This window comes from Argiope bruennichi, chromosome 1, assembly GCF_947563725.1.
Source record: "Argiope bruennichi chromosome 1, qqArgBrue1.1, whole genome shotgun sequence".
Lineage (NCBI taxonomy): Eukaryota > Metazoa > Arthropoda > Arachnida > Araneae > Araneidae > Argiope > Argiope bruennichi.
This window is the reverse complement of record NC_079151.1, coordinates 8,594,552-8,622,522: the sequence shown is the minus strand read 5'-3', so window position 1 is coordinate 8,622,522 and position 27,971 is coordinate 8,594,552. Positions and strand designations below refer to the sequence as shown.

General features: G+C 31.5%; 1 protein-coding gene across 1 annotated transcript; it reads left to right on the top strand.

Moving 5' to 3' along the window:
* Positions 1-24: 24 nt before the first annotated feature.
* On the top strand, positions 25-27,971 carry LOC129955062 (nurim homolog). The gene is made up of 4 exons (XM_056068196.1): positions 25-287; positions 5,887-6,050; positions 18,185-18,355; positions 24,647-27,971. Exons 1-4 carry the CDS (start codon positions 137-139, stop codon positions 24,902-24,904), a joined length of 744 nt encoding a protein of 247 aa, XP_055924171.1. The 5' UTR covers positions 25-136; the 3' UTR covers positions 24,905-27,971.

The window sequence follows — 27,971 nt, the reverse complement described above, 5'->3', positions numbered from 1 at the left end:
TGCCAAAAATCGTATTCTCATTCCATTTCAATCAATCAATCAACGTGAATGTTCATCGGCGGGCTTTCTCTTTCGTACTTTGTGGGTGGTCTTATACAAATTTCAGGAATGCAAACTTACGCAAACAATTGCAGACATGTCTTTTAAAGATACTACGGCTATTTTAATGTGTATTACTGTTTTGTGTTGTTGTATTTTTACATTAGGTCAGTTAGTTTTATTTCTATCTTCTCATTCTCCATTGAAACAGAACCGATACCCGCCGTTTGTATATCTTGGAAATTTGGGTAATATTAATTTTCTTATAACATGAACATTTCAGAACTTTTTAAATTTTTATTAGTGCTTTGTTTCAAATATGTTTTATTAATATCTATTATAAAGTTTGATCAGTTTGAAATTATATTACTTGTTTTTTTACAGCTTCGGGGTAAACTAGGATCTGTAAATATCCAAGTACCGAAATTGTTTTTTAATGATTTTTATATTCTGAAATAAATAATAATCTCAATTCCAAAATTGAAAGTTAAAAGTAAATGCAACATTAATTATTGTAGATGAAAATGGATTCAGCTGTAAATATTATGAATCAAAAAATGAAAGATTATTTTTGTCTTGCTTCTGTACCCGAAAATACTGCCTCTATTTTACATTGTCCAATCTTTGAATTCTTGTATTTAACTTCTTAATTTAGAATTCAATCCGAATTTAAATAGCAATTATTTGATTTATATTAAAACTATAATAAAAAGGTTTTGTTATAAATTGTATTTAAATTAATTTTGATTAAAATTAAAGAAATAAGTGTATAGAAATGAAATTTACATCACAGAAAAGCAGATTTTTAAGATGGTGTAAAATTATGTTTGGTATATTTAGAAACAATAGCAGAGAGACATAAAAAGTACATTCTGTACTCTTCCAAATTTTGTTCATTTCTGTCAAAAGGCGAGACATTATATATGTTTCAAACAAATGAATATTCATTTATACACATACACACACACACACACACATATATATATATATAGAGAGAGAGAGGGAAAGAAATTATAAAATTTGAAATTCTGTTTAAAACTTATCTGACTTCAGTATTATTTTAAGCAAATTGCTTTGGGGTCTGTGAACTACAGTTTATGAAGTCCAGTTAATATTCTGGCTGAGTATTTTTTTAAAATGAAACTATATCTATTAACTTTTACATAAAATGATGTTCTGTAAAGATTACTTTGGTTCCATTTCATGTGATGCTTATAGTACATTTAAAATGAACTGAACTGAAATGAATGAGTGTTGTTAAATAACATACAAATTTTACAGATTAAGAATAAAGATTATTTTATCAGCATAAAAGTGTTATTAAATATTTTTACTATGTTACTTACAGATAATGTAAAAATAATGCTGTTTAATATTATGAATATGTTGTAACCTGTATTTTAAATTTGGTTGTATTATTTTTCTGAACTGATTGAAGACCTGTATTTAGCTCTTCATTGAGTATATTCTGTTCTTAAGAAATATTTCTGTGTAATGCAGTCTCAATTTCTCATATATTGCTTTTCAATAAATATAATTCGCATATTAAACATAAGCTTGTCTGTTTATGAACTAGATATGTCATGAATTTTTATTTTTCAAATCTGGATTTTTAAGATGTGATATTATTCTTTAATTTTTTAGAGGAAATACATTATTTAAAAATTAATATAATGGATATCATACAAAAGAGGATATTAAAACTCTGGAATGCTGATAGTTTAACATTTATGTAGACTAGGAAAGTTTATTTTTTATTATAAACAAAAAATGCCTGTTTTTAAATTAACAAATTCTTATTAAGAAAGATGTCAGCTCTGTTAAATATTTTGTAGCTGAGCTGCTCTTATTTCCATCAATTATTTTTTTTACTAACATTTGTTAATATGCATATTTCAGAGATGAAAAAAAATGATCATTATAAAAATAAGATTTTAGATCAGTATGATTTGTTGTGCAAATGAAAAGATATTCAAGAATAACTCTTGTTGTTAATTTGATATTATGATAGTTGTTAGTTGTCAGTTTGCAAACAAGTGCAACAACTTGTACATTGCAACTTTTGAACGAGTAGATTTGCATCTTTTTTTTTATTATGTATTTCATGATGTTTGTTTGATCATGTTTACAGTTTTATGGAACTGATTTTTGATGTTTTTTAATGACAAATAATCAGGAGAAAGAGTAGTATTTCTGTTTTTAGTTGATTGAAATTTACATAAGAAATACTTTCACTTTTTTTCATATCTGGTAAATTACAGAAAAAACTCGGAAAGAGAGTTAGCTAAAGTTATTATTTTCCTATTACTTTTATTTTATTAAATGCTTGCTAACTTTTAAATTCTGATTTGACCATTTTATTAGTTATATTAATTTTATTATGTGAAAGAACTTTAAATTTACCAACTTATATAATTTTTAATGTTGAAAAAATCTAGATATCTAGAAAAGAAATAAGTATTGCAATAAATTTTGATGCAGTTTGTTTTGAATCCAATTCTTTAATTTGTCTAATTAAATAAATCTTTTAAATTTAAGTTTTTACATGCATCTTTTTAAAAAAATTGGCCTGTATGGCTCTCTAAAATTTATGAATTGCAAGGGTTAATTTTTATTTTGATTTCATGTATTAAAGATGATTAAAATTTACATAAGATCCAGTATGAATGAAAACAGAATATTAGTCTTATTGATAATGTGACAAGACATCAAAACTTGATTTCAGTTATGATTTGCAAGTCTATTTCATTCAAAGTAAAGAAAGGGAAAGTGAAATTGTATTTGAAATGCAAATTTTCCACTGGCAATCAAAATAAATTCACAGATTTTCAATCGGATGATAAAATGGATTTGGTATTTGAAAGTCTTAATTATTTAGAGAATATCTGTAATTTAAAAGTAATTTATTAACTAATTATTAAATGATTCAGATTTGAAAAATATCTAAATTATGTAGATATTATACACAGTATGGAAATTAAGTTACAGCTGATTGTGGCGAATCAACTGCAAATGATTAAAAGTTGTAGCATTCCATGATTATGTAGCACAAGCATACTGTTTACATATAATCCAAAACAATCAATTAGAAACTATTATGAATTCTAATTTATTTATATTTTTTTCTTGGGAAGGAAAAAGCAAATCTAGATGTTTGAAAATAGTATTACTTAAAATGCTAATCAAAAATTTTTGAAACAAAATTTTAGCTATACTCTATTTTACCCTAACTTGGCAGTAGTGTATATTCTAGGCATGCCGAATCACAGTCGTTGCGAGGGGAACTGGGTTACTTTAAAGTATAAAGTTACTAGAAATGCAGATCGCTGGCGGAACTTTATCCCGCAAATTTTTCGCCAAATAGTACATATTTATTAACTTTATTATATTATCATTTTAAATCAGATAATTAATTTTTTCCTTATTTTGTTCAATATTATTGATACATTATTTTAATAAATCATTAAAGTTATTTCATTTCGTTTCATCGTTTTTCCATATTCTGTAAAGTGTAGTTCGGCTAATGTTTTTCGAAAAGATATCTGTATTATCGTTTACATCTTTTAAAACTTTATCTAATGTTGGGATCTCACTTCTACGAAAAAAATGAATGGATTTTTCGTCAAATACAGGATAATGTAAAATCAGCATATTTTTAATTTCTTTATTCATGCCTTTATTTTTATTTATTTTTTTTTTATTTTTTTTCAAACGGAAAATTGTTCTTTGTGAAACACCTGTAAGATGCGAAACTTTATCGACAATTTGATTGATAAAATCTTGAGGATTTTCTTCTTGGAATCAAGAATAAACATTTAATATGTTTCTGCGTGCTGCACTTTTTGTTGGTTTGTTTTGTTGTCTTGTAGGTACTTATAGCGTAGTCGGTGATAATACTTTTTCAGACATATTAAAAGTGAATAGAAATGACGAATTGAATAAATATTCAACAATCAAAACTAATAACTACTAATATGATTAACAGTATCAAAAATATCAGCTGGTAAAAAAAGCGAGAATTAAAAAAGTACGAGTAATGATAATAACGGTTGCAAAGCGAATAAAGCAAATTTGGCGGAAACATACAAGAAAAGCGCGCCAAATATTTGACCTTGAAGACCGGTTCTAGCCAAAGTGAAATTCATTATGACATTCTTTTGGTTTTATTCGTTTGCTTTATTTACAAAATACTTAACAAATAAGCACTTCCAACTTGAGAAAAATTTTAAATACATACTGATAAAAAAAGGATTTCTGTAATTTATGATATTTGATAAATATCTGAGCATTTTAGCTATTTTAAAGTCAAAATTGATGGGGAACTCTTTCTCAACGCGGAGAGTCACACTGTCTGCCTTTTACAATACTGCCAAGTTAGGGTGAAATAGAGTATAGAACATTATTTTCTCTTTGGTCACTACAAATTCAAGGAAGATTAATGATGAATTAATGGTTTTATATCTAAGTCTGCTGTGATCTTATTTAATGAGTGCACTTACTGATGCTATTTAACTTTTTAATACACAATGTAAGATTGATATAGGCAATAAATTTATTTCAAATTATGTTAACATTTACTTTGATTTAGTGTTTTTAAATAAAATTCTGTTAGGAAGTAAAAAAAGATTTTTAATTTTTTTAGAAAAATTATTTAATTGATTTAAAATTCTTTTTAAAAATGGTTAAATTGCAGTAAAATATTGACCTCACCACCTTCACCTGATTGCTTTAGAATTCCATCAATTAACTTCGAAATAAATTTCAAAATATTAAAATATTTTTTTACTTCAAAATTTTGCTGAAATTGCTTAGTAATTTAAAAGTACTTGTTTCAAACTATTTCTTAAGTGAAGCAAAAAAAAACCTTTGGAATGAATTTAATTAAGTTAACAGAAGTTAAATGTAGTTCTCTAAATAGGATGCTACACATTAAATGGTTTAAAAAATTCCTTTAAGTTTCTTTCATTTTATTCTGATATGATACTAGAATTGCTTATTTATTATTCTTTAAGAAGTTTTGTATTTTTAAGCTACTTGTGTTTTTTCCCCTCCAAGTCTGATGTTCTTCTTAGTTTTAAGTAAGTTTGTACGGAATTATGGCACTGTAGAAACTTTGAAAGCACCATTTTTCAGACATTTTAATATATCTGAGTAACAAATAATTCAAATTTATCTGCAAATATTTTATAGATAAAGCTTTTATTTTATTATTAAAATTATTCATTTTTGTTTGTTGTCAAATGTTATATTGCAAAAAAAAAATTTTTTTTTTAATTTTTATTTGCTGAATTGCCTGTGCTTTTTTAGTTGACTGCGATGCTGAGTAAAAAATAATTAATATTGCTTTATAAACATGGTTATTATTCTAATTCTGAAAATTTCATGAACCATTCATTTTCTTCAGAAATTCCACATTTCCAGTTGTTGATAAATGTAGTTAGCACCTAATGCTTGAATAATTGAGAGAAAGCCATTATCAACAAAATGTCCTCCACTATGTAATGAACTGACTATTTAGTAATAAAAAATATATTTGTTGACCTGAAATAGTGATACAAAGTTAATTATCTTTTTCAATAATTAAAAAAATAATTTTGTAAAAATATAGCAAGACATGCTCAGTTTTTGTTTTTTTTTTCCAATAATGATAAGATTTAAAAATATGTATCTTATATCTTTTATATGTATTTATGAGAATATGCTTACTACATTAATAGTTTGAAGTTATGACAAATTTTTGTTTGTTGTGGTTTTTATTATTATTGAAATGCTGTCAAAATCTTAAAATACCTACTAATAAACTATATATTTCATCAACTATATTTTTATTTTTAAATATGTTTTTAGAATCCTTATGGCTTCAAATTCTGACAAACATATGCTTAGCAGGATTTTTCATACTGCAACATTCTCTCCAGAGCCATGAATCAGTAAAACAGTTTTTGAATGGCAAAGGTCTACAAGTTTTTGAGAGATTACTTTACAATTTGGGCTCTTGTTTTGCTTTACAGGTAATCAGGTTGTCTTCATTTTATTCAGATAAATGCCTTGGCTTTACTAACCAACAATAAATACAAATTACTCTATAAATCTGGAAATTTCATAGTAGCATAAGATGACCAGACTTCTGCTTCCTTCCTAAATATTACATCTCATTATATTTGAAACATCTCTAAATGGTATGCTTTTTAAACATAATTATTCCTCAAAAAGTGAGACATTATTTACAACAAATGTCACCTTTTTCTATTAATCTTTCACACCGTTGGATTTTTATTCGTTTTTTACTGTACTGTAGAACAATAATATTAAATAAAGAATCTTTTCTTGGTACTTTTTATATGATAGCAGTTTAAATTTTAGAATTTCATTCTTTATTACTTACTATTCTTATTACTTACAAGGGGATGGAACAAGGTTGAAAATTCAGTTTGAGATGAGATTTAGTATGAAGGTAGTATACATTATAAGTATAAAAAATGGCCCACAGACTTTCTGCATAGCTTATATACTAATAATGTGTCACCGATGCCGAGGTACGAATACTATAGCGGTTAAGACACTAGCGTAGAAAGTAGTAGACCCATGTTCAATCCTGAGCTAGCATTTTTTGCTTTTTTTTTTTTTTTAATTATTTCAAATTAATTTAATCTACAAGCAGTTTTAATTAATGTTTTCATTTTTTATTGAAAAATAAATATTTATTTTCCTAATTTGTAGATTACAATTTAATTTTTAGAAGAAATTTAATTAACAATTTAAAAATGTTTTTAGTTAATATAATACTCATTTTTATAAATTATTTTTAAAAAATAAATGTATTTTCTCTTAATACATAAGTTATAACTTATTTTTTAAAAGAAAAATAATTATGTTTATGTATATTATTCTTGAATTATAACTATAATTTAATTTTTAAGTGTTAAAATAATTATAATTTTACTTAAAAATATTTCAAAATACTATTTTTATCTTAAAAGCATTAAGTTTTAAATTTTTTGGGTCTGAAATAAATAAAATTATATCTACAAACATTCAAAATGTTAGTAATGAAGGGGGGAAAAAAGTAGAAAGCAGGTGTTTAAGTTATAGAATGTATAGGCAGATGGTTCAAAATTTTTAATAACATATTGTTACGAGTCTGTGATGCGGCTTTCCAGCATAGTTGGTTCCATATGAGGTCTCAGAGCTTGGCGATAAACTTGACAACGACTTTGGCGCCAAAATAAATTATACCCAAAACATCGAATTTTCCCGATCCGTCCATTAGGAACCGAAATACGCCTCGAACGTTCCTGATTGGTTGAGAGGCTCCTAGCCCCACCTCCTGAGACCTATAAAAAGAGCTGCAGCTGCCGGGGAGTGGTGGTGAATTGAGTAGTCGGAATCGACGGTAAAGAAGTGGCCTTCCAGAGATAAGCGGAGCAGCGACGGAGTGAAGCTAGTACTGAACTAAGCCGCCTGGTGATTGAGCGATCTTCACACCATATAACTCCCACTATCCAAACGAACCCCGAGAAATTTCGTAACATTTGGTGTCAGAAGTGGGGTAGTGGTCAACAGTGTATGGTGAAGACGAGATCTCAGGCTACGATGGCGATAGCGGCAATGGTGAGTTACTGGCTCTGTTGGCTGAGATGAAGAAATCTATGGAAGAACTGAAAGCCGGACAAGAAGAACTGATAGTCGGACAAAAGAAACTTTTGCAAGGAATGGAAGCCTTCACGGAAGAAATGAAAACCGGATACGGAGCCATGAAGAGGGAATTGAAGAAAGACCTTTCGTCGTGGAAAGAAATTTTAGAAGATAAAGTTAACAAAACTGAAGACATCCAAGTTATCACAGAAGAAATGGAAGGAAGCAGTGAGAGCCAAGCGGAGGAAAAGACTGAGGATCGAATGGAGACCGGTGTCGCCGAAAGGGAGCTTAGCCATCCGGAGGATGAGCCGAGGTTTAATGAAGAGAGGAGCGAACAGGGAGAATGTCAAAAAATTGCGGAACTGAAACAGTCTTCTCCGAATGAGTCCCCTGAAGTGGAACCGAAAGTGCAAGCGCTTGGAGATGGAGAAGATGGACTTTCTTCGGACAGGTCTATTGGTGGCGACCCGTGCTCGATGCCTATGGATGCAAGAGTTGACGCGACCCTGTTTGGATTGGATTCGTCCCAAAGATTGAAGGGACTACCTCTCTGCAAGCCTCTTGGTATCTCCTGGCATAGTGACACGGAAGAAGACTGCGTGGCTGCTTGTCACGGCCTCGATTTCCTCCAAGAATTCGGCTTTGTTGTGGATTCTCCAAGGAGTGTCGTGCAAGTAGGTGCCAAGGAATCGCCTGTATATCCGGTCAAGTTGTGTCGTTGCAGAAGAGCCCTTCCCGTAAAGGCAGATGTCCTCTTCAGAAGATCCGGTATGAAGAGCTGCGGACAATTCTCAAGTGTCGAGAATGGGCCGGGAATAGGTGGAGATATTCCCGCGGAAGCTTTGGCGACGAAGGTGAATACCTGGCATTCAAGTGGACTTCAGAAGGCACTGTTGTATCATCCTGATATACGATTAGTTCGATGGAAGAAGTTTAAAGTGACCAACCGACCAGCCTGGCAAGAATTCATTCCGGAAGCCTCTACTACGATCCAGCGTTTCGCTCCATGGGACACATTGCATTTTAAGAAGAGAAATCAAATCTGGGTGTACCATCCGAAACGACGAAGAGGTCCGTGTCAAAAGCATTGAGAAGGTTCGGATGGATCGTTAGTCGCCGCCAAATTAGTGAATGATGTCATCCTCGAAAGACCGGAAATCGCCTAAAGCATCATCATCACGTCATTCGGAAGCCTATGCCAGCTGTTGGATTGAAGTGGGACTGCCCGGGACGTGCAGTCCTTAGGAGGGGGACAATGTTACGAATCTGTGATGCGGCTTTCCAGCATAGTTGGTTCCATATGAGGTCCCAGAGCTTGGCGACTTTGGCGCCAAAATAGATTATACCCGAAACGTCTAGAATTTTCCCGATCCGTCCATTAGGAACCGACATACGCCTAAAACGTTCCTAATTGGTTCAGAGGCTCCTAGCCCCGCCTCCTGAGGCCTATAAAAGGAGCTGCAGCTGCCAGGGAGTGGTGGTGAATTGAATCCAATTACCAAAAGCAACGAAATAAAGAGATGCAAAGATGCTATATTTTATGGGAAGAAGAAAGTAACAGAAGTCCGCTATATAATAAGAAAGGACCCCAACAGCCGGGAACTGGCCCCCCTGGAGAAAAACGCCCAACAAGAGCTTAATAAACTCTACGAAAAGCTCCGAATCTTGACAGTAAATCAACATCAAGGACCAAGGAATGACCCAGACCAGCCTGCTCCTAGACCAACCACCAAATCCGTTGTTTCTGTGGACTCATCACCCGAAAAAACACCACAGAAGAACACAGATGCCACACAACCCGATGAAGATATGAATGTCAACGACTTCATACCAGTATCTCCAAGGAAAACAGCGAAGAGAACTCTCTCTACAACTAATAAACCCGATATTGAGACTGCGAACAAATACGCCCTATTGGAAGACGATAAAAAGCAAGAAATCACACACTCTGAAGATCCCCAAAAGTCAAAAATCCCAGCCATCAATCTGAAAATATCTGAAAACTACAGCATTATACTGCAAGAAATCTGCCGACAATTCCCAAGAACCATCAACACCTTCAGAAATAACTATATCCAAATCTCGCCATATGCCAAAGATGAAAGAGATAAGATTCTCACCCTCCTAGATGAAAAGAATCAAGAATATGTTCTCTCTGAATCTTTTGAAGACCGCCCACTTAAAATCATCATCAAGGGTCTCCCAGTCAACATGGAAAGTAGTGTAATCAATGAAGAACTTAGAGAAAGGAACTTCCACCCATTAAGAATCTCCCAGCTGAGAAATTATCGTGAGAAAACCCTCTACCCAATTTTCATGGTTGAACGAAAAAGGACTAAATCTGTTCAATATATCTACAACCTGAAATCAGTAGCTTTTCTAAAGATCAGAGTTGAAACCTACAGAAAAAGAAACAAAGCCACGATGTGCTACAACTGTGCTGGTTTTTATCATAGTGCAAGAAACTGTAAATGCACCCCCAGATGCATCAAATGCAACGGCAAGCACCCTACAAATAGATGTGACATAAAAGAAAAGATAGAAGAACCTGTCTGTATCAACTGCCACCAAGCTGGACACCTTGCCTCTTGGTGTGGATGCAAATCCTACCCAGTGATCAAAATTAATCCGGAGATAAGAAAATCCTACGCAGATGCTGCAAAAAACAAGTTCAGTAATCATCAATTGATCGCTCCTGACCCACCCAAACAAGGAAACCCAACCACCCCTGAAAACATGCCTGTTCAAGATCTCTTGGATTCACTAAGAGAAATCAAGTCTATGCTGGCGGAATTTCCTGGCCTTCTCAATGCAGCGAAAAAGATCAAAGTGGCTAAGACAAAAGAAGATAAGAAACTCATCTTAATTAATGCTCTGTTAGAATAATCACCCAGCTCTTCTCTCTTGCAGCGCTGTTACGCCTCCCTTAACCTCGCCGTCTCCTGATTGGTCCTGACAAGTTTCTCCCAGTATCCTGCACCTCATTGGCTCCTGGCTACTAATCTGAACCCCGAAAACCAGTGCTCCCTTCTCCTGGCCTCGCTCCTGTGGTGTCATCTTAATAATCTCTCATCATCTATTAGTACCTTGAACTAATAAGAACATTTTTATTCACCCCAAAGTTTTATTTCTTATTAGATTTACGGATGGTGGGGCCTGCGGCCCCAATGAGCCGTAATCCCTCTCAACAAGAGAAGTGGTGGTGAATTGAGTAGTCGGAATCGACGGTAAAGAAGTGGCCTTCCAGGGATAAGCGGAGCAGCGACGGAGTGAAACTAGTACTGAACTAAGCTGTGCGCTACTGTCTGCAGTAGAAAGTCTTGTACGCTGCTCGTCTCGGCTGAAGATAATCGTCTTCTGTGCTGTATATAGTTGTCGTCTTTGTGCTATCCTGTGTGTCTTCGTGTAAATAAACGTCGTTGTTTTATTTTCTACTGCCGCCTGGTGATTGAGCGTTCTTCACACCATATAACTCCCACTATCCAAATGAACCCCGGGAAATTTCGTAACAATATGATATGCTTTGTGCACTGCCTGATTTTCTGAAGAAAAACAAATTTTTTTTTTAAGGTAAATGAATTTTTTTTTAATCAATTCTTTTAAGGTTTCTCTTGTGGGATAATCATTATTTATGAATTTTGCCAAAGAATATATCTTTTTTGTTTGAAATGTTTTTACAATAATTACCATTCTGTTTCTTATATGTAATAAAAAATTAATTAAATATTTTTATGATGCCAATAATTTAAGTAACATTTATCATAATTTAAGTTATATTTGTTATTATATTTCCTGCTTAAAAATAAAAGTTTTTAAACATTTATTTTTGATTGATAAATGAGTTACATATTAATTAAAGATATCTGTAATTTTATTTAAATATTTTTTTAAAATGAAAATGCTTTTACATCTTGAACTTTTTTAAAATTATAATTTAGGGAAAATTAAGAGAAAATATAATTATTTTTCCATTTGAAAATTAATATCATATTAAGTAATTCTGAATATTTAAAAAAAATACACTCTTACTTATAATTTTTCTTTTAAAATTTAGATTATATTCCACTAATTTGGAGAATAAATAGTTATTTTTGTATAAAGAAATAGAAGACAGATTAATTAAAACTGTTTATAATTTTTAAAATTAATCTGGAAAAAAAATGCTAGCCCAGGATCAAACTTGGGTCTCCTAGTTGCTAAGCCAGTGTCTTAACCATTATATTACACGCACTGTGGCAACATAGACACATATTTGTTTACATTTTGATGCAAATGGCATTGCATATCGGGAAAATTCTGATTTTGGAAGACTTTGTTTATTTTTTACATGAGCTGCGTACAGATTTGGGAGCTTTTTATGCAAATTATTAACAACACTCTTATCTTGATCTCTGATAGTATCCCATAAAGTACTTAGTGGTGCCTAAATCTAATGGCTGAAGTATCAATGTAATGTTTGATGGAATATAAAATACTTATGTTTTACAAATCTATTGCAGTGTTATGAGATATGGAGTTGTCAATTGTTATGTGTAATTCTCTTCAAATAAAACTCATTTCTTTCTGGTGAACACCATTTTATTTTTGGCATATTTTTTTTTTGCCCCTTCAGGTAGACTGTTACAGATTAGGACACCTCTCACAATTGAGTGCCACGTCTAGGTCACAGAATCGTTCTTACACACTCTAAACGTTAAGATACAAAAAAGAATTAACAAAAACTTCTTACTCGACAGATATGTCATCTATCGGCGTAAAGCTGTAACAATATAAGCTTTCCTTTTCTTTTTTTTAAATCTTTTTATCAATATTAAGTAGCCAATGGTGAAGATTTCCTTTGTCATTCAAGCTTTCTCATTAATCTTGTAATCAACTGGTAACTTTTGGCATTTTTAAAGCTTTATGGCTTTGTGTAGTTTCTACTCCCTATGGCTACAATTTACCAATTCTAGTACTTAATAAAACTCTCCTCTATTTCAAGTTCTTACTGCCTTTATAGTTTTCTTGCTAAAAGGGCATTGTTTCATCTGACAGCTGATAGAAATAACTAGTTTTTCGTTTGTTATCCAATTCTTTTCAGGGTATCAAAAGTATCATTTCTTTTTCTCAAAAGTAGCTATCATCATCTACAAGATCCCATGTTCTTATCAGCATTCAGTATTCTTTAGTCCTCAATCAATTTTCAAAATTATTTTTAACTCTTCTTCAAATCCTAATGCTTTAATTTGTTTTTTTCCCCCTTCATAACTTAATTAGGTTATTTATTCTGCTTTGGAAATGCTCTGTTTTATGAATATAATTATGAATCCAAGGAGCAATAGAAGTGTTTCTATATTAAGAGAAGTTTTTGAAGTAAATTATAATGTCTTTAGATGATTTAATTTTAGCTTTCAACTTTGAGAAGCAGTAATTCAGTGTTTATAGTTTTAATGGTCCTGTTTAACCAATTAATGGTCAAACTTATGAAACTCGCAAGTACGACCATTAAGGAATTAAACCAGACCATCATCCTGAATCAAATTGCAAGAAAAGTTGGAATCTAATCTATGAATGGTTTGGTATCTAATCTATGAAGAAATACCTTTTCCATTTATAGATTAGAGACCAAAATGAGTGGTATCTAATTTATGAATGAAAAAGGCAATGAAGAGTTATATTTCGAAAGATCCCCCCTCCTTCCACAATCCCCTTTGTAAAACAAGCTAGACAAATTCCACATGTAAAAGAAGTTCCGTATACATAGTAAACATACAATTCTCTTACAATGGTGATTCCCATAGACTAAGCTTCCTTACAAATAAACTCAAAAGGCAAACTTGATATCCATATCCAACTGACATAGATTAGATCAACAATGGAGAAAAGAGAAATTACAAAGAATTGATATTTTAAGGAATTATAGTCTCAGTTCTGTATGCATGTACATTCCCTGACAACAAAAACCTCTGCACTTTCCAGTCATTACTCTTTCTGCCTCCCCTCATCCTTTGACTGCAAGAGATTCGCAGATAGACACAAAGGTAAATACTGTTCTTTTGTTATCTCGCATTTCAAAGGATTGAGTGTCATTTTCCACGAAAAGGCACAAGTTATCTTTGTTATCAGCTTTCTTGAGAAGAAAAATTATTGTAGACAGGTCCGGCTAAAAAATTATTTTCGTAGGATATTGATTCAAAATATAAATTCAAATAAGCTTGTTAAATACAAATTTCACCAGGACCAAAGGCAAATATTGTTATAGACAGTATGGGTTTCGCTGCATGTAACAGCAGGAAAAATACGTGAAAAATTCCCATTTCAAAAATCTCATTTATTTTTTGATATTAAGCAGAAATTTTGGTTTATAAATAACTTTGAATACTTTTTCATGATCAGAATTAAATAGAATGTACTCTTTTTGAAATGAGGAATGTCGAAAAAGCATTTATTTACACTTTTAGTTTTTTTTTGTAGTTTCGAAAATAGTATACCATACTTCAAGAAGTGAAACTGTAGAAATTAATAATTTAGCGTTTTTAATGAGGTTTGAAAGAATTTAAGATTCCTGTTACTTATTACTTAAGTATAAATGCTTTTATGTAATTTTAAAATAATATATCTGAAAATACATCTCGGATGTGATCAAATACGTTTGATGATCAATCTAATCATTTTCTAGTAGCTAATTTCTAAATCATTTGGAAGCAGACAGATACTTTTAGTTAAAAAAAAATGCTCTAAATGATAAAAAAATATTTTAATGGAATCAATAAAGTTACCAAGTAAAAGAAAACTCTTGTCCTGCTGATCATGTTTAGTAATATATTCTTGACACACATTTATCTGCCAAAGAAAAATTACACACTTCTGCCCTATATTTGACTGAATTATAAAGCCAATTCGTAGCTACTTCATGTAAGTATTACCATTGATAGACTCTAGCGACATCCTTTTAATATTGATAATGCATGCAATGTTAATGGTATTACAATGTTGTTTCCCAATTTATATTTCAATACATTGGTTTATTGAAGGATATCAATTGCTAAAGTTTTTGGTTAATTTATTGTACTATTGTGTGTTTTTGCTTTGTGAAATCTGTTCTATCAATTAGAATGATTTTGAATCATACTTAGCTTGCGACTATTTTTTTTTTTTTTTTTTTTTTTTTTGGCAGACTGTACTGATATTGATAGATCCTGTCAAATTGTATTATTTTTAAATAAGCCTTAAAGTAAGTGTTTAAATCTTGTCATAGTTTAATGCAGTTTAATCCTAAATGGGTCTTGCATCAGTAAACAAGTTTTCTGTATTACAACAATCTATATAACACAAGGAATGTTACCTATGAAAATATATTTCTTGGTATATATATATAATATAATTTTGAGCATAGCTAATATATTAGTAATTTGAATCCATTGCTGACTGTCTTGACAGCACAATTGGTAGTGTTTTCATCCGCAAGACCGGGGGTTTGTTCCAGTGTTTTTTCTTTTTCAAAAATATCTTAAATTAACATTTTAAAGATAATTTTAATTTATATGATTTTCATTTTTTATACAAAAAAATATACATTTAGTATCCTAATTCTTGAATTAGAATTTAATTTTTAAATGACGAATAATTATAAATTTAGATGTGCTTTTTTTAAATGTTCAAAATTATTTAAATTATCAATTTATCGGTAAGTTCAATTAATGTGCTATTCACTTTTATAGGCATAAACTTGTTTTTTAAAAAATTATTTAAATCAAGTTACATATAGTTTTAATAATATATGCATAGTATCAAATATGTTACTTTTTTTTTTGATCCAATATGAATGTTCATTCATCTAATACTTTAAATATAATTAAATTTTTCAGCAGAAAAATCATTATAAATATAATTTAAATGGTGATAATATTAATTATAATTATTGACAACATAAAAAAAATTACACAAGATTTCTTGAAATGTATTACTTTTGAGCATCGTTACATTTATTATTTCTTTTACTTTATTACTGATTTTATTATGGTATTTATTGGAGAATCATTGGAAAGAAAACACATTTAAATATTTTGCTCAATTGATGATTAATGATTGCTTTCTAAAGCAACATTAAATGGATCTTTTGGATAACAAATTTCATTCACATTGAAAAATATTTGTCTTTCGTCAGAAAGTTTTTGGTACATGTTATCATGATATAAAAGTACAATAAATTTGCATACAGTGTCATGTTATTAACAGTTTTGGACCATCTGTCTGCACTTTCGATAACTTAACATCTGTTTTCGATTTTAATATATGGAACTTTTGCTGACATATTTAATAAATTATCAACTGCTCTCTTTAATTTTTAACATAAATACGGTTTCTTTGAGTTAGAACTAAAACTAACTTTATTAAAATCAGAAAATTAAAAATTTTTGCTATTTTAAGATTAAAATAATATTTCAATTATTTATCATCTTTAAAGTTATATTTATAAATATTTTAATATTGAAAAATTTAATTGTAATTGTAATACAAATACCATGCAAATGAACATTATTTTGCATAAAAAGATTAATAACATTAAATTGAAAATTTGTGATATTAGGAATTAAAATAAGTAATATCAAAACTAGTTATTTATTTAATTGAAATGTTTATAAATTATTAATACAATTTAAATAATTTTTATATATTTTTACAAACGCATATAAGTTTATGATTGATTTTTAAAAAATTTAAATTGTAATTCAGTGATTAGATTAGTGAACATGTGTATATATACATATGTATAAAAAAAGAAAAATGTATTTACTTAAGAGTATCTGCAAAATATTAATTTGAAATAATTTTTAAAAAGAAATTTAAAAAAGAAGCCCAGAATAAAACACTGGCCTCGTGGCTGGAAAACTAAAGCTGTATCAATTGTGTTGCCCCAACACTCAGCTAAGATTGCAGATTACTAGTATATAGGCAATGCTCAAAGGTTGTGGTATGTTTTCTTCGATTAGCTGACTATTGCTCTTTAAAAATTTAATGATGAATATCCTAACTGTATACTCCAAACAAAATCCCATCCTGAAATCAATTTTCCAACTTGTGTCCTCGCCTTATAGCAGTAATTAATGCCATTCAAACTAAGTATGAATTTATGTCTCAAAAGAAAACCTGCAGTTCAGATGAATAAAAAGAACTATTTTAAAGATAAAGTGAACATGAATTCAGCAAGGAACTACAAAACAGAAGCTTTTAGCAAAAAAAAAAAAAAGTGACAAATAATTAAGTTCAAGGAAAAGGCTATTGCCAAAGGAAATTGCAAAGAAATTATCTGCTGTAATAATCTCTTGATAAAAATATGGATTAATAATGTCATCTAATAAAAATAATTTTGCTCCTAAAATCGGTTCTGAGGAGATTCCAAAGCAAAACACATGTTCGGCATTGAACAGAATGCAACTCAAATACAGATGTATGTCATTTGTTCTGAGAGCGATATAAGATCTTTGAAACTTGTGGAGTTGTTGTACTTCTTTTTCGTTATTAATAACAAGCTTATTAATGTCAATTATGCACGAGATGATTGTATAAGATAGGAAAGTAAAGAGATGAAATAAAGAGAAATCAAGAGTTATTGTGTTAAATGAAATCCTAATCAGTGAGATTACAGCAACTGTTATAGCTACCTCTGTTAGGAGGAAATTCTTTTAAGTAAAAATGTGTATTTATTATAAAAGAAAGGGTATTAACATGTTTTTCTCATCTAAATTTTTCAAGAAAATTTTTTAGCTATATGAATGTACTCGGTTTTTTTTTTTTTTTTTTTCTCTCCTAATAAAAGTTTTTTTAAATCCTATTGTGTATATTTATGAATATCAGAACATCATGCAGTTATTTGGTTTATTTTTTATAATACTAATTGCTTTTAGTTATCTCAATATCTTGTATAAGAATAGAGATTATGAATAATAATTGAATTCTTGCATAAAATTTACTGACTTTACATACTCAAAATACTTAATGTGTTCTAAATGAAAAAATGTTTTAAATAAATAGGCACCAGAAGAGTTAACTACCGTCAACATATATGTGTTTTGTTGAGTCAGTACATTTGCAGCCCCATGTGCATGTCCTTATAAAATATCTTCCTTTTTAAATTCTCACAAGCTATATTTTGGAATGCAATAAATTGATCATAAATATGGCTTCTTCTGGATATATTCATGTTGTAAAATCAGGAAGAGGGATATTATTATAAAAATGAGGATTAAATGTGTCATTTTCTGGGAAAAGAAATCATTATTGATGTGCTTTGATTTATGTTTTCACTTGCAGTTCAAGATAAAACATATAATGACAATATTAAGTCTGTGTTTTGTGAGTTTTTTGCCCTTCTGACAATACGCTTTTTAATTGTGAATCGTATTGTTGCAATTTTCAAATGCCCTATATTAATCTGCTTGTATGCAAAAAGTTTGATGCTCTGAATTTAATAATGTTAGATTTCACCAGCAATAAAATTGCTTTAAAATCTGATGATTTTTACCAGGTATTGATGCAACTATGGCATCCCACATCTGAATGGGTGGTGTGGGAAGTCTCAACAAGTGCTCACCCTGTTGCATGGTGGATTTTTACAGCTGTCCACTGTATAGCATGGCTTTTCATATATGGTGGCTGCTATGTCATGGACATCACAGAATTGTTGGGAGCCAGACAGGTAATTCTTTTGATATATTCTTGTAATGTATTAGTATCTATGCCTTATCAGAAACTCATGATGGAATGGAAATGGGACTGGTTGGCTTTTCCATGGGGACCTAGAGTCAATTCGATTTCTGCTTTACAGTTATTAAATAAACAGCTATACAGATAACCACAATTTGTCATTCAAAGGATATATATGGGAAAACACTAAATCGGGGTATGACGAAAACAGAACATTGACAATATTTTAAAAACTAATTTTTATTTATTTCTTCATATGATTTGGATGTAAGTTTTTTATTTTTATTTATTTTTTAAGAGATTGTTTATTTTACTCTGCATCTTGTTTTTATCAACAGTTGCATTTTTAATGCATATGAATTTTTGCAAAAGGAAAGAAAAGAACATTCACTGAACATGAATGGCTTCTTTTGCACCAAAAATTCATGTTTCTCAATCTATCTTGAATAATGATTCAAGGGGTAATTAATTAATAATTTGAGTAATTAGACCCAAATTATTCGATTCTGTGTCTATCGAATCATTGGGATTTGGAATTTCTAATATAAAGACATTTGTATATGTCACAAGTTACATAATCTTCAAAGTCATCTGGAATGGGAAAGAACTCTATCCTTTCATTAGAATTTCCAGTCTCAAATTCATAATCATCTTAATATCTGAAAACTTCCTTTTATGAGAGATGCATTTTCTCCCAACTCTCTTCCATTTGAAAATGATATGAAGGGTTTCTAATACATTTATCAACTTTTTAATGCCTTTAGATTTTATACTTAGTATTTTTTAGAAGTTGGTTTAAACAGTCGTAATCATAATCCCCAAATCACAAGGTTAACTTCTGCTTGTGCAATTGGCTGGAGAAAATTCGACTCGTATACTTTGTGATTGTAAATCTACAATATGGACGGTGTATTGATCAATAATCAAAGCAATCTTATGTTTCTGTGATCACATTTGTCTGGCTAACTTGTGACAGTAGTTTTCAAAAATTGTCTTGTCATCTGAGAATTTTTTTTGTTTGAGACTTTTCCAGTAACAAAGCTTTACACATTCTTAAAACACCTTTTTTTTTTTATCGTGTGAGAAAATGTTGTTTTGGTTTGAGGTTTTTGAAGCCTCAAATTGCGCAGGCAACAAATTTATCGCTTTTAAGGCATCGATTTTTCGCTCATAGAGTTATTAGAAAATAATGCAGAAGGTTGTCTCATTTGGTGATTTATCGCCAACTAAAGTTACAACTTGATTTCCAAATTATTCCTTCTCCGAATTCTTACAAATTGTCTTAATTAATTAGGTCATTAACCAGTTTGAAACAATCGCGAGACGTTCAGATTACACAAACGTTGATATTTAGAAAAACAATGTTTTTTCTTTTATTTTCTTTCCCCATCTTAAAATTGTTTGAACTCCCAAACTTTGTTTGCCAGCTAGAAAAATAGAAAATGAAAGTTTAAAAAAATTATCATATATATATTATAAAATGATGACTTAAAAAATAATAATGTTACATGAACTAACTCATATGATAACTTGAAATTTGCAATTGTAGATTTTTTCCCCCCCCCTTAAAGATTTTATAAGAACCAATGATGTTTTCAATCCCTTCTGAATTGGTGCATAGCAAAATACTCAGTCGTAGTTTCCACTGCTGACCCTTTATTATAAAAGTCTTAACAGGAAGAAGATTGTAAAGCAGTTCTGTAATATATGTAATTATTATACATCAAGTTTGTTCTTCTGTTACGATTACATAAAGTATTGAGTCGCAGACACTGTGCTTTTATCTTCATCATATATAAAAATTCTTATAAAATTTAACCTCGCATCCTGTTGTATTTTAAATAAAAATTATCTTGAAAATCGTGACAACAATGGAAAGCTAACATAGCTATATTTCCCATGTATAGTAAGAATTTGTTGCATGATAAAATTCGATATGGGCTTTGGATCCTAAACAGATGGATTCTCTTTTATATAGGCTTGGATTAGAATTCGAAGAAATATTTAGCTCTTTCGATTTGAAGCGAACAAGTTGACTCCTACGAAATCCTTAAAGCCAAATTTAAAAATTGCTTTATTGCTACAAAACTGAAGTTGTTGTTGTATGTTGAATTTATATTGGCATATGAAGTATGTTCAATTTGGGACTATAATAAATTCAACAAATAGATGCAAGAAGATGATGAAGAATATACTACTGCATTCTATAATTTAGCACAGAACTATACTTTCCCATTAAATTTTCTCAATGAAGCTATTTGTAATATTGCTTGTTTCATACACGGTAAGAGTATAGTGAAAATTATAGCTTGAGACTAATCTCGCACTGGCAAAAGCAATTAAATCCCCAGACAAACTGAAACAATTAAAAAGCAGCAACCATTTATCTGATAGTAAGATGCCGAATTCTGCAAATAAAATAACAGACAAGAAATTTTCGAAAAAGATAAACAGAATGTCTGTTCTATAAGAGAAATATGGAAAAATAGAAATGGGAATAAAATATTAGTAAATATAGAGATAATTGTTCCAAAACAGAAATAGTGTGGAAATAGCAAAATGCATCCCAAAGAACAATGCCCAACCAAAAAGGCAGTCTTTTATACATGGAAAAAAGGTTTTATTCCAAGAGTATGCAGATTGAATGTAAAATTCAATGTGTCATAGACGAAAGCATGTTATTATATCTAAAAAGTGTGAGGCTTCCATTCTTCAAAAAAGAAATGAAAATATTGCACTTAATCCAAAATTAATATTGGTACTGATATTTCTGTACTTTCTCTGAAGATATCCGGTCAATTTGGTGCAATAAGAAATTAAAGACATCTAATAAGCAACTTTTTGATCTAGATGGGGGGAAATTAAAGGTTCTGGAACAATTTAATACTAATTTGTTATACAACATTTTGCAGTAAATATTTATGTATTTTGAAATTTATACATGTATTTATGTATGAATGATTTTTGAATTGGAAAGCTTCTAAAAAATAAAATTAATGGCACAAACTATGAAATTAAACTAAAACTTAATGCAAAATTGGAATTTCCCTAACCTTTCACAGGAATTGGAAAAATTGAGAAACCTTTCAAGATTAAACTAAAAGAAAATGTCAAACCTTTTGCAGTCATGCTCCTAGGACAGTACACATTCCTTCAGGGGTGTTTGTGCTCCGGGGAAACCCCGGAATTCCGGGGATTTTAAACTTCGATACCCGGAAATTCCGGGGATTGTCGTTCAAAAGGAAGTAGGAATAATAATGAATTATTTATTTTGATCTGGGTAATTTTGTTTGCTTTGAAAGCAGAAAACGCAAGGTCAGTGTGTGTGGTGAAAACTTTTCCTTTCTTTCTCCAAAGGCAGTGATAATGCGTGAAAAGGGGGAAAAAACTTCTTTTTTGTTCTTTCCTTATTGCGAGTTATGACTCATTCCCCCGGTTCTCGGACATTCTCTTCTGGATTCTTTTCGGCAAGTAGGCGCGGCAGAAAAAAAAGGGAGAGACTTCGTTCGACCAGATGTGCGATCACGTGACCTGGGTTCAAAGGTCTTAATTTTGCAAAAAAAGTAATTCATTGAACTTTTATAATTAGGTCATTCAATACTTCATAATTGTAATTTTTCATTTCTCTCCCCCCCCCCTTCTCGAAACTCCAAAATGTCGGTAGTAAGTCCGTAAAAGTTTCAGGGGATTTTTTGGGGTCCCACAAACACCCCTGGATTCCTTTGAAAGCTGGTTTTCAAAAGAAGCTGACGAAATCCAACAGAAAAAGCTTCTGGATGATGTACTCCAAAGGGTTATAGTGTAAGAAAACAAGGAGGTATACGAGTTTGTGTTGATCTTTGAGAGCTGAATAAAAACATCCAGTGCAAGGCCTATCTTATGACATATCTGACAGAATTTGGCAATGTAAATATTCTTTAAGCAAGGATCGAGCATTTTTTGAAATATAAAGCAATTTATTATGAAATTATAAAGAATTTAATAAAAGGGAGAAAAACAATAATAAGAGATTCGGAGACTATCTCTTATATGCAAAGTATTTCAATATGTTTTGTAAATTACATATACAAAAATGGAATATAATGCATGTGTGTGTGTGTGTGTGTGTGTGTGTGTGTGTGTGTGTGTGTGTGTGTGTGTGTGTGTGTGTGTGTGTGTGTGTGTGTGTGTGTGTGTGTGTGTGTGTGTGTAATATATATAAAATCAACTAATTAACTTTCACTTGCACAGTTTTAAAGAACATGATCATAAAAATATTTTTAATATCTGTTCAAGATTATTATTCATAAACAAATAATTTATTCTGTTAAAATGAACCATTCTTCGGTATGCAAATACTCATTTTACGAGATTCACCAGTACAATAGAAAAAGAAATAAGTAATGTATATCGAAGCAAAATGTATGTAAAAATAATTTACAGGTTTAAATCATCATTTTATTGACTCAGTTCAAAAGAACTAAATCATGACACTCGTATTTTCCTCAATCATATATTTTTCTCGCCTTTTCTTTTTTGTTTATTTAAGTTATGAATATCCAGTGATAATTTATATGTTTACAGTCTCTTAGATCTACTAAAATACCATATTTATTATATTATTACATATATATATATATATATTATATATACAATATTTATTGCACTACTCTTAAAATATTTTTCAATGCGAAATAATAAAATGTTTATCTTGATGCAGCAAAAGAAAGCGACTATAAATCACAAAGTGAGTAATTCACAATTCTTAACAGTTTAATTAGTATAGAATAAATAAACTATGAAAATTATTTTAAAAAAATTATATCAATTTTAAGATAAGACTTTTATTATAATAAAAGTAGTAAAAAAAATCATATTTGCTGCTTTGTTAATTAGATTCATTGAATAGCAATCATGAAATTAAGGCCTTAAAAATTATTTATTTGTGATCTCAGCTGACATAAAATGTTTAACTAATAAAAACAATTTAGTTTTTTTTTTTTTTTTTTTTTAAGTCTTGTATAAAATTTGTGGTCTTGACTTTAAATTCAATGAAATAAATTCGTCTTAACGGCGATATTTTAGCATTAGTAGGAAGTAAATTAGTAATCCAGTAAAAAGAATTCAGATAGTCTACTACATCCATACAAAAGAATTCAGATAGTTCCCATCAACTACATGTGGGGAGATGATTACTTAATGCCCAAAACGTATAAATATGTAAACTTTAACGGAATACGTGATTTCGTTGCTAATTTTTTTTAGTTATATCAAAATAATATTAAGAAGAAACACACACAAAAAATATTTTTAATAAATTGTAATTTTTATATTTCCTGAATTTAGGTTTCAGAATTTGATCTTTTCTGCTATATATGTGTTCCAGATTAATATTACATGAAAACCATAAAAAATACGGGGGGGGGGATTCACAAATTTTATTTATTTTTATAAAAATATATTTCGGCATGGCAATGTTTTGCAAAGACAAAAAGATGCCAAGGCTTAAACCAGTCAGAGCACGTCGGTATCCTTTGTCATAGACTTAGTCTGTACAATTTGCGAACTCGCTGTGAAGCAGGGAGAAATCAAGGGAAATGAACAGGAAATAAGAAATACAATAAACAAACAGTAGTAAAATATAAAATAAAAATGTGGCAGTGTAATCCCAAACAAATCGCCACCGAGAAATTGCCAACCTCGCAAAGCGCCAAATGACTGTATATCAAAGTTTAGCCTAATTATTAAATTACTTGTGAGTTACTTTTAAATAAAATATTTATAATTTATATATATTGCAACATGGTAATAAATTGAATGCTACAAACAGACAGTCTCTTCTGCTCGCAAGAGCCTATTCAATACTGCTGAGGCAAGTTGGAAGGAGAAGTGCTCGTCTGTGGAAGAATTTGCAATACCTGCTAGATATTACTTTTTTGTGCAATTACATTCATTATTGTAAAACTGATGACTAAAAAAAAAAAATTAGTGGAATCAAAATATGAAATATTCTAAATTATTTAAAAATAAATCGATACTTGATTTTAATTTCTATGAGTGTGAGTGTATTTTTTATGCTTAAAAAGACGGAGGAAAGCATCAATGTCAAGATATGCATCAGAAATTTAATTGGAATTAATAGCAAACGATAATTTCGATGAACCAACGGGTCGCCAAAAATGACTAATTGTCGATAAAAATTTAAAGCACATTTATGTTTTACCACTTTCAATGTGAAAGACATAATTGCAATAATGAGTCCTTACTTTTCTTTGAGATTAATAAGCTGTTAAATTCTATCTAGGTGATCTACAGTCTCCAGGGCTGGCCAGATCCGCTAAGTTTGAAGTCGGAAGGCCTGCGCCGCATGTATTCCCACATGCGTCACCCCAGTTTCTCCGCTCTTGTCGTTCTGCTGTTCTTCCACCCCTTGATGCAAATGGACCGGCTCCTGCTTGCTTACGCTTTCCTCCTGTATATGCTGCTGGGCACTCGGGTGGATGACGTGGACTACTGTTATCAGCGGAGGATGCTCCAGCGCAAGGAGAGGGATCTCAGCTGATGTACACGTCCGTGCATGCACTGTAGAGCTCTGTTGGGTCCAATTTTTCTCAACATTTGATTGTTTGGGAACGTAAAGATATGAAGTATCTTTTGAATTCCGTTGGGACCTCACATGGAGTGATGAAATTGCTTCAAAATGAGGATATGGATATCCATATAGTTAAGTGCCTGCAAATATTGGCTGTAGTGTAATGCCTGTTGTCTTTCTTACTAAATGTTTATAACCAGTTGATTACTAGCCGAAAATGATATCATCGAAACATGGTGGAAATAGAACAGTGCCATATAATTATTTCATGTTTGAAAAATCTAATAAAATAATAGCACAGAGTAATAACAGTATTTTTATTTTACCATACTGCATTTGAAATTTCCTTACAATATTGGGTCCATTTTTGATCTCGTTTCTTTTTGAGAACCTTTAACATAAGAATTTTATGATTCTTTATTGCCCCCTCCCCTCCAACCATCATTCGTTTCATGTTAAGTATAATTTAGCATTTTTATTAGAACATAGTAACTGCTTTGTATAATGTGCTTCAACTGTTTTGAACAGAATTTCTTCATACCTTGCGGATAGTTCTCTGAGTTATATTAGAAAAGATCGCATTTTTAGTTTTTCTGTTAAGAAATTTAAATCCCATATTCTAATCTCTTATACGAATTTAAATAACGTGCACCCCTCGTACTATACCCAAAAAAGAGGAGTTGTGATCCTGAGGTTTTGAGAAGATTGTATTTTAACTAGCCACCTTTGGCGACCTATTGGTTCTCCGTGATTAATGGTTGCTGAAAACTTTAATTATTTCCTCAGCAAAATATTTTTTTAAAAATCGAGATGTGCCCTTCAAAGGGAGCTCTGTAATGTCTGTAGAGCGCATCTCTTTATTACGATTCATCTAATAGAAAAATGAGAATTAGATATGCCCATTGGTTATACAAGATATGTATGAAAAGTGCTTAAATTTGAAAACTATTTTTAATGTGCTTAATTTGGGCGGGGAAATGCCTTTAGAAAAGTGCTTAATTTTCTTGAGAAATGTAAAGAAAACATTCCTCTTCCCCTCTCCCTCCAAAAAAAAAGCTAACGCATACTAATAAAGCTTTGTTTACCCCTTCTCAAGTATGTATGTAAGAAAGAGGGAGGGAAGGAACCAACACCTATTAAGATAACGCTTCCTTTTCTTCGATAATAGGCAACTAAAATGCATGAGTGAAGGAACGATACGAAATACTGAATGTACCAAGCATTCCTTTAATTTTCGAATTTTTAATCGAAAAGCATTCCTTTAATTTTAGGTGTGATGATTTAGCGAACAAGTACAGTTTGGTTCCACACAATAATTAATTCAAATCAGCTCAGTCGTAGTAGTAGTAATCTGCAGTAATACAAGGATGTTCAAATGAAAAGGTACGAAACGACATTGTGAGTATAAATGAAGACTTTATTCAAAGTAGACGCTATAGGCCTAAGCACAACGATCCCATTGATTAAGGAGCCGAAGGATTCCTTGTTCCAGAATTCCTGCTACCGTGACAAGATAGTTATTCACAACGTCCTTGAGTTCGCCGTCATAGTTGAAGCACTTCTCTTTCAGATGTTTTTTCAGGGGACCAAACACTTGAAAGTTTCCGGGCGACATGTCCGAGCTGTAGGGTGGAGGGTTGAGCTGCTTCCAATTGAACTTGGCCAGTTACGCGTAAGTGACCGTGGCGATGTGTGGACGCGCGTTATCATGAAGCAGAACCACACCTTCCGTGAGTAGCCCCGATCTTTTGTTCTTGATGGACCTGCGTAGTTTTAAGTGTCTCACAGTATGTATTGGAGTTAATGCTTCTTCTGTGCTCGGGGAATTCAACAAGTAGCGGACCTTAGCCATCGAAAACGATGGTGAGCAACACCTTGCCTGCTGACGCCACGGCTTTGAAGTTTTTAGTGGGAGGTGACGATGTATGCTACCACTTCATGCTGTCCGGTTTTGTCTCTGGCTCGTATTGACGGCACCAGCTCTCATTACATGTGACGATCCGCACCAGGAAAGCGAGGTCTTCATGATACCGAAACAAATGTTGAAATGATAGACCCATGCACATTTCTTTGTGCTGGTCGGTCAGCTGCTTTGGAACCCATTGCGCGCTCACTTTCCGATAACGCAACCTGTCGTAAACAGTTGTCCACCCTGTTCCAACGCTGACATCCACCTTCACCGCCAACATTCGCAATATGACACGCCGATCACTTCTCACTAGGTCGTCCACCTTGTCTATGAGATCGGCCGTGGTGACTGTTTTCCTGGCCTGGTCTCGGATCATCAACGAAACTCTTGCGTCCTGCCCGAAAACGGACACTCCATTTTTCTCACTGACTTGTCTGACACACAGTCTTCCCCTTATACGATGACCATCCGGCGATGAATAGTGGCCGATGTAACACCTTCCTCAGTCAGAATAACGCCGCGCTGCTCAATCGTCGAATTTTACAATGAGAACGCCATCCTGTCTTCACATGCACTGCCACGTCAATTAGGGGCGCTCTTTATAAGAGCCCCTACTTTCTCCTGCGCATACGGCCGTCCGCGTGGACTCCGATCTACGCCGGAGACGCTAATCGCATCCCTAGATGTCTTGCTACGTTCTCCCATAGCGGCATAGACAAATATATTAGCGGTTACGATGTTACGACGTTTCGTACCTTTTCCTTTGAACACCCCTTGTACTATTGGTACTACGAGAAATATTAGAAAAATGAGCATTAAGAGCTCAATCCCAAATAAAGTGGTATTGGAAACAAATGTTCACATTATCATTTAAATTTCGCAATAGCCGAAACAAACGATTGTAAACTTTTCATTAAACTTGACGATTCAATGATATTTTACAATAATAGAATTAAACTCATGTTCATTAAATGAAGTGAAATTTATCAAATCAAGTGTTAAAGAATTTTTCTAAACCAAATTTAGATTGTTCCTAAAAGTAGAAATAATAATTAGTACCGGAGAGACCGAGCATACCTCGGTAGTTTTTTGCAAAATCGTGGTTTTTTTTTTTTTTTTTTTTTTTTT

Bases quoted from the DNA above. Each gene is read 5' to 3' on its own strand.
- LOC129955062 (XM_056068196.1), top strand. From the start codon at position 137: ATGTCTTTTAAAGATACTACGGCTATTTTAATGTGTATTACTGTTTTG. The intron at 288-5,886 runs GTAATATTAATT...ATATGTTTTTAG, and splicing joins TGTATATCTTGGAAATTTGG to AATCCTTATGGCTTCAAATT. The intron at 18,356-24,646 runs GTAATTCTTTTG...AATTCTATCTAG, and splicing joins AATTGTTGGGAGCCAGACAG to GTGATCTACAGTCTCCAGGG.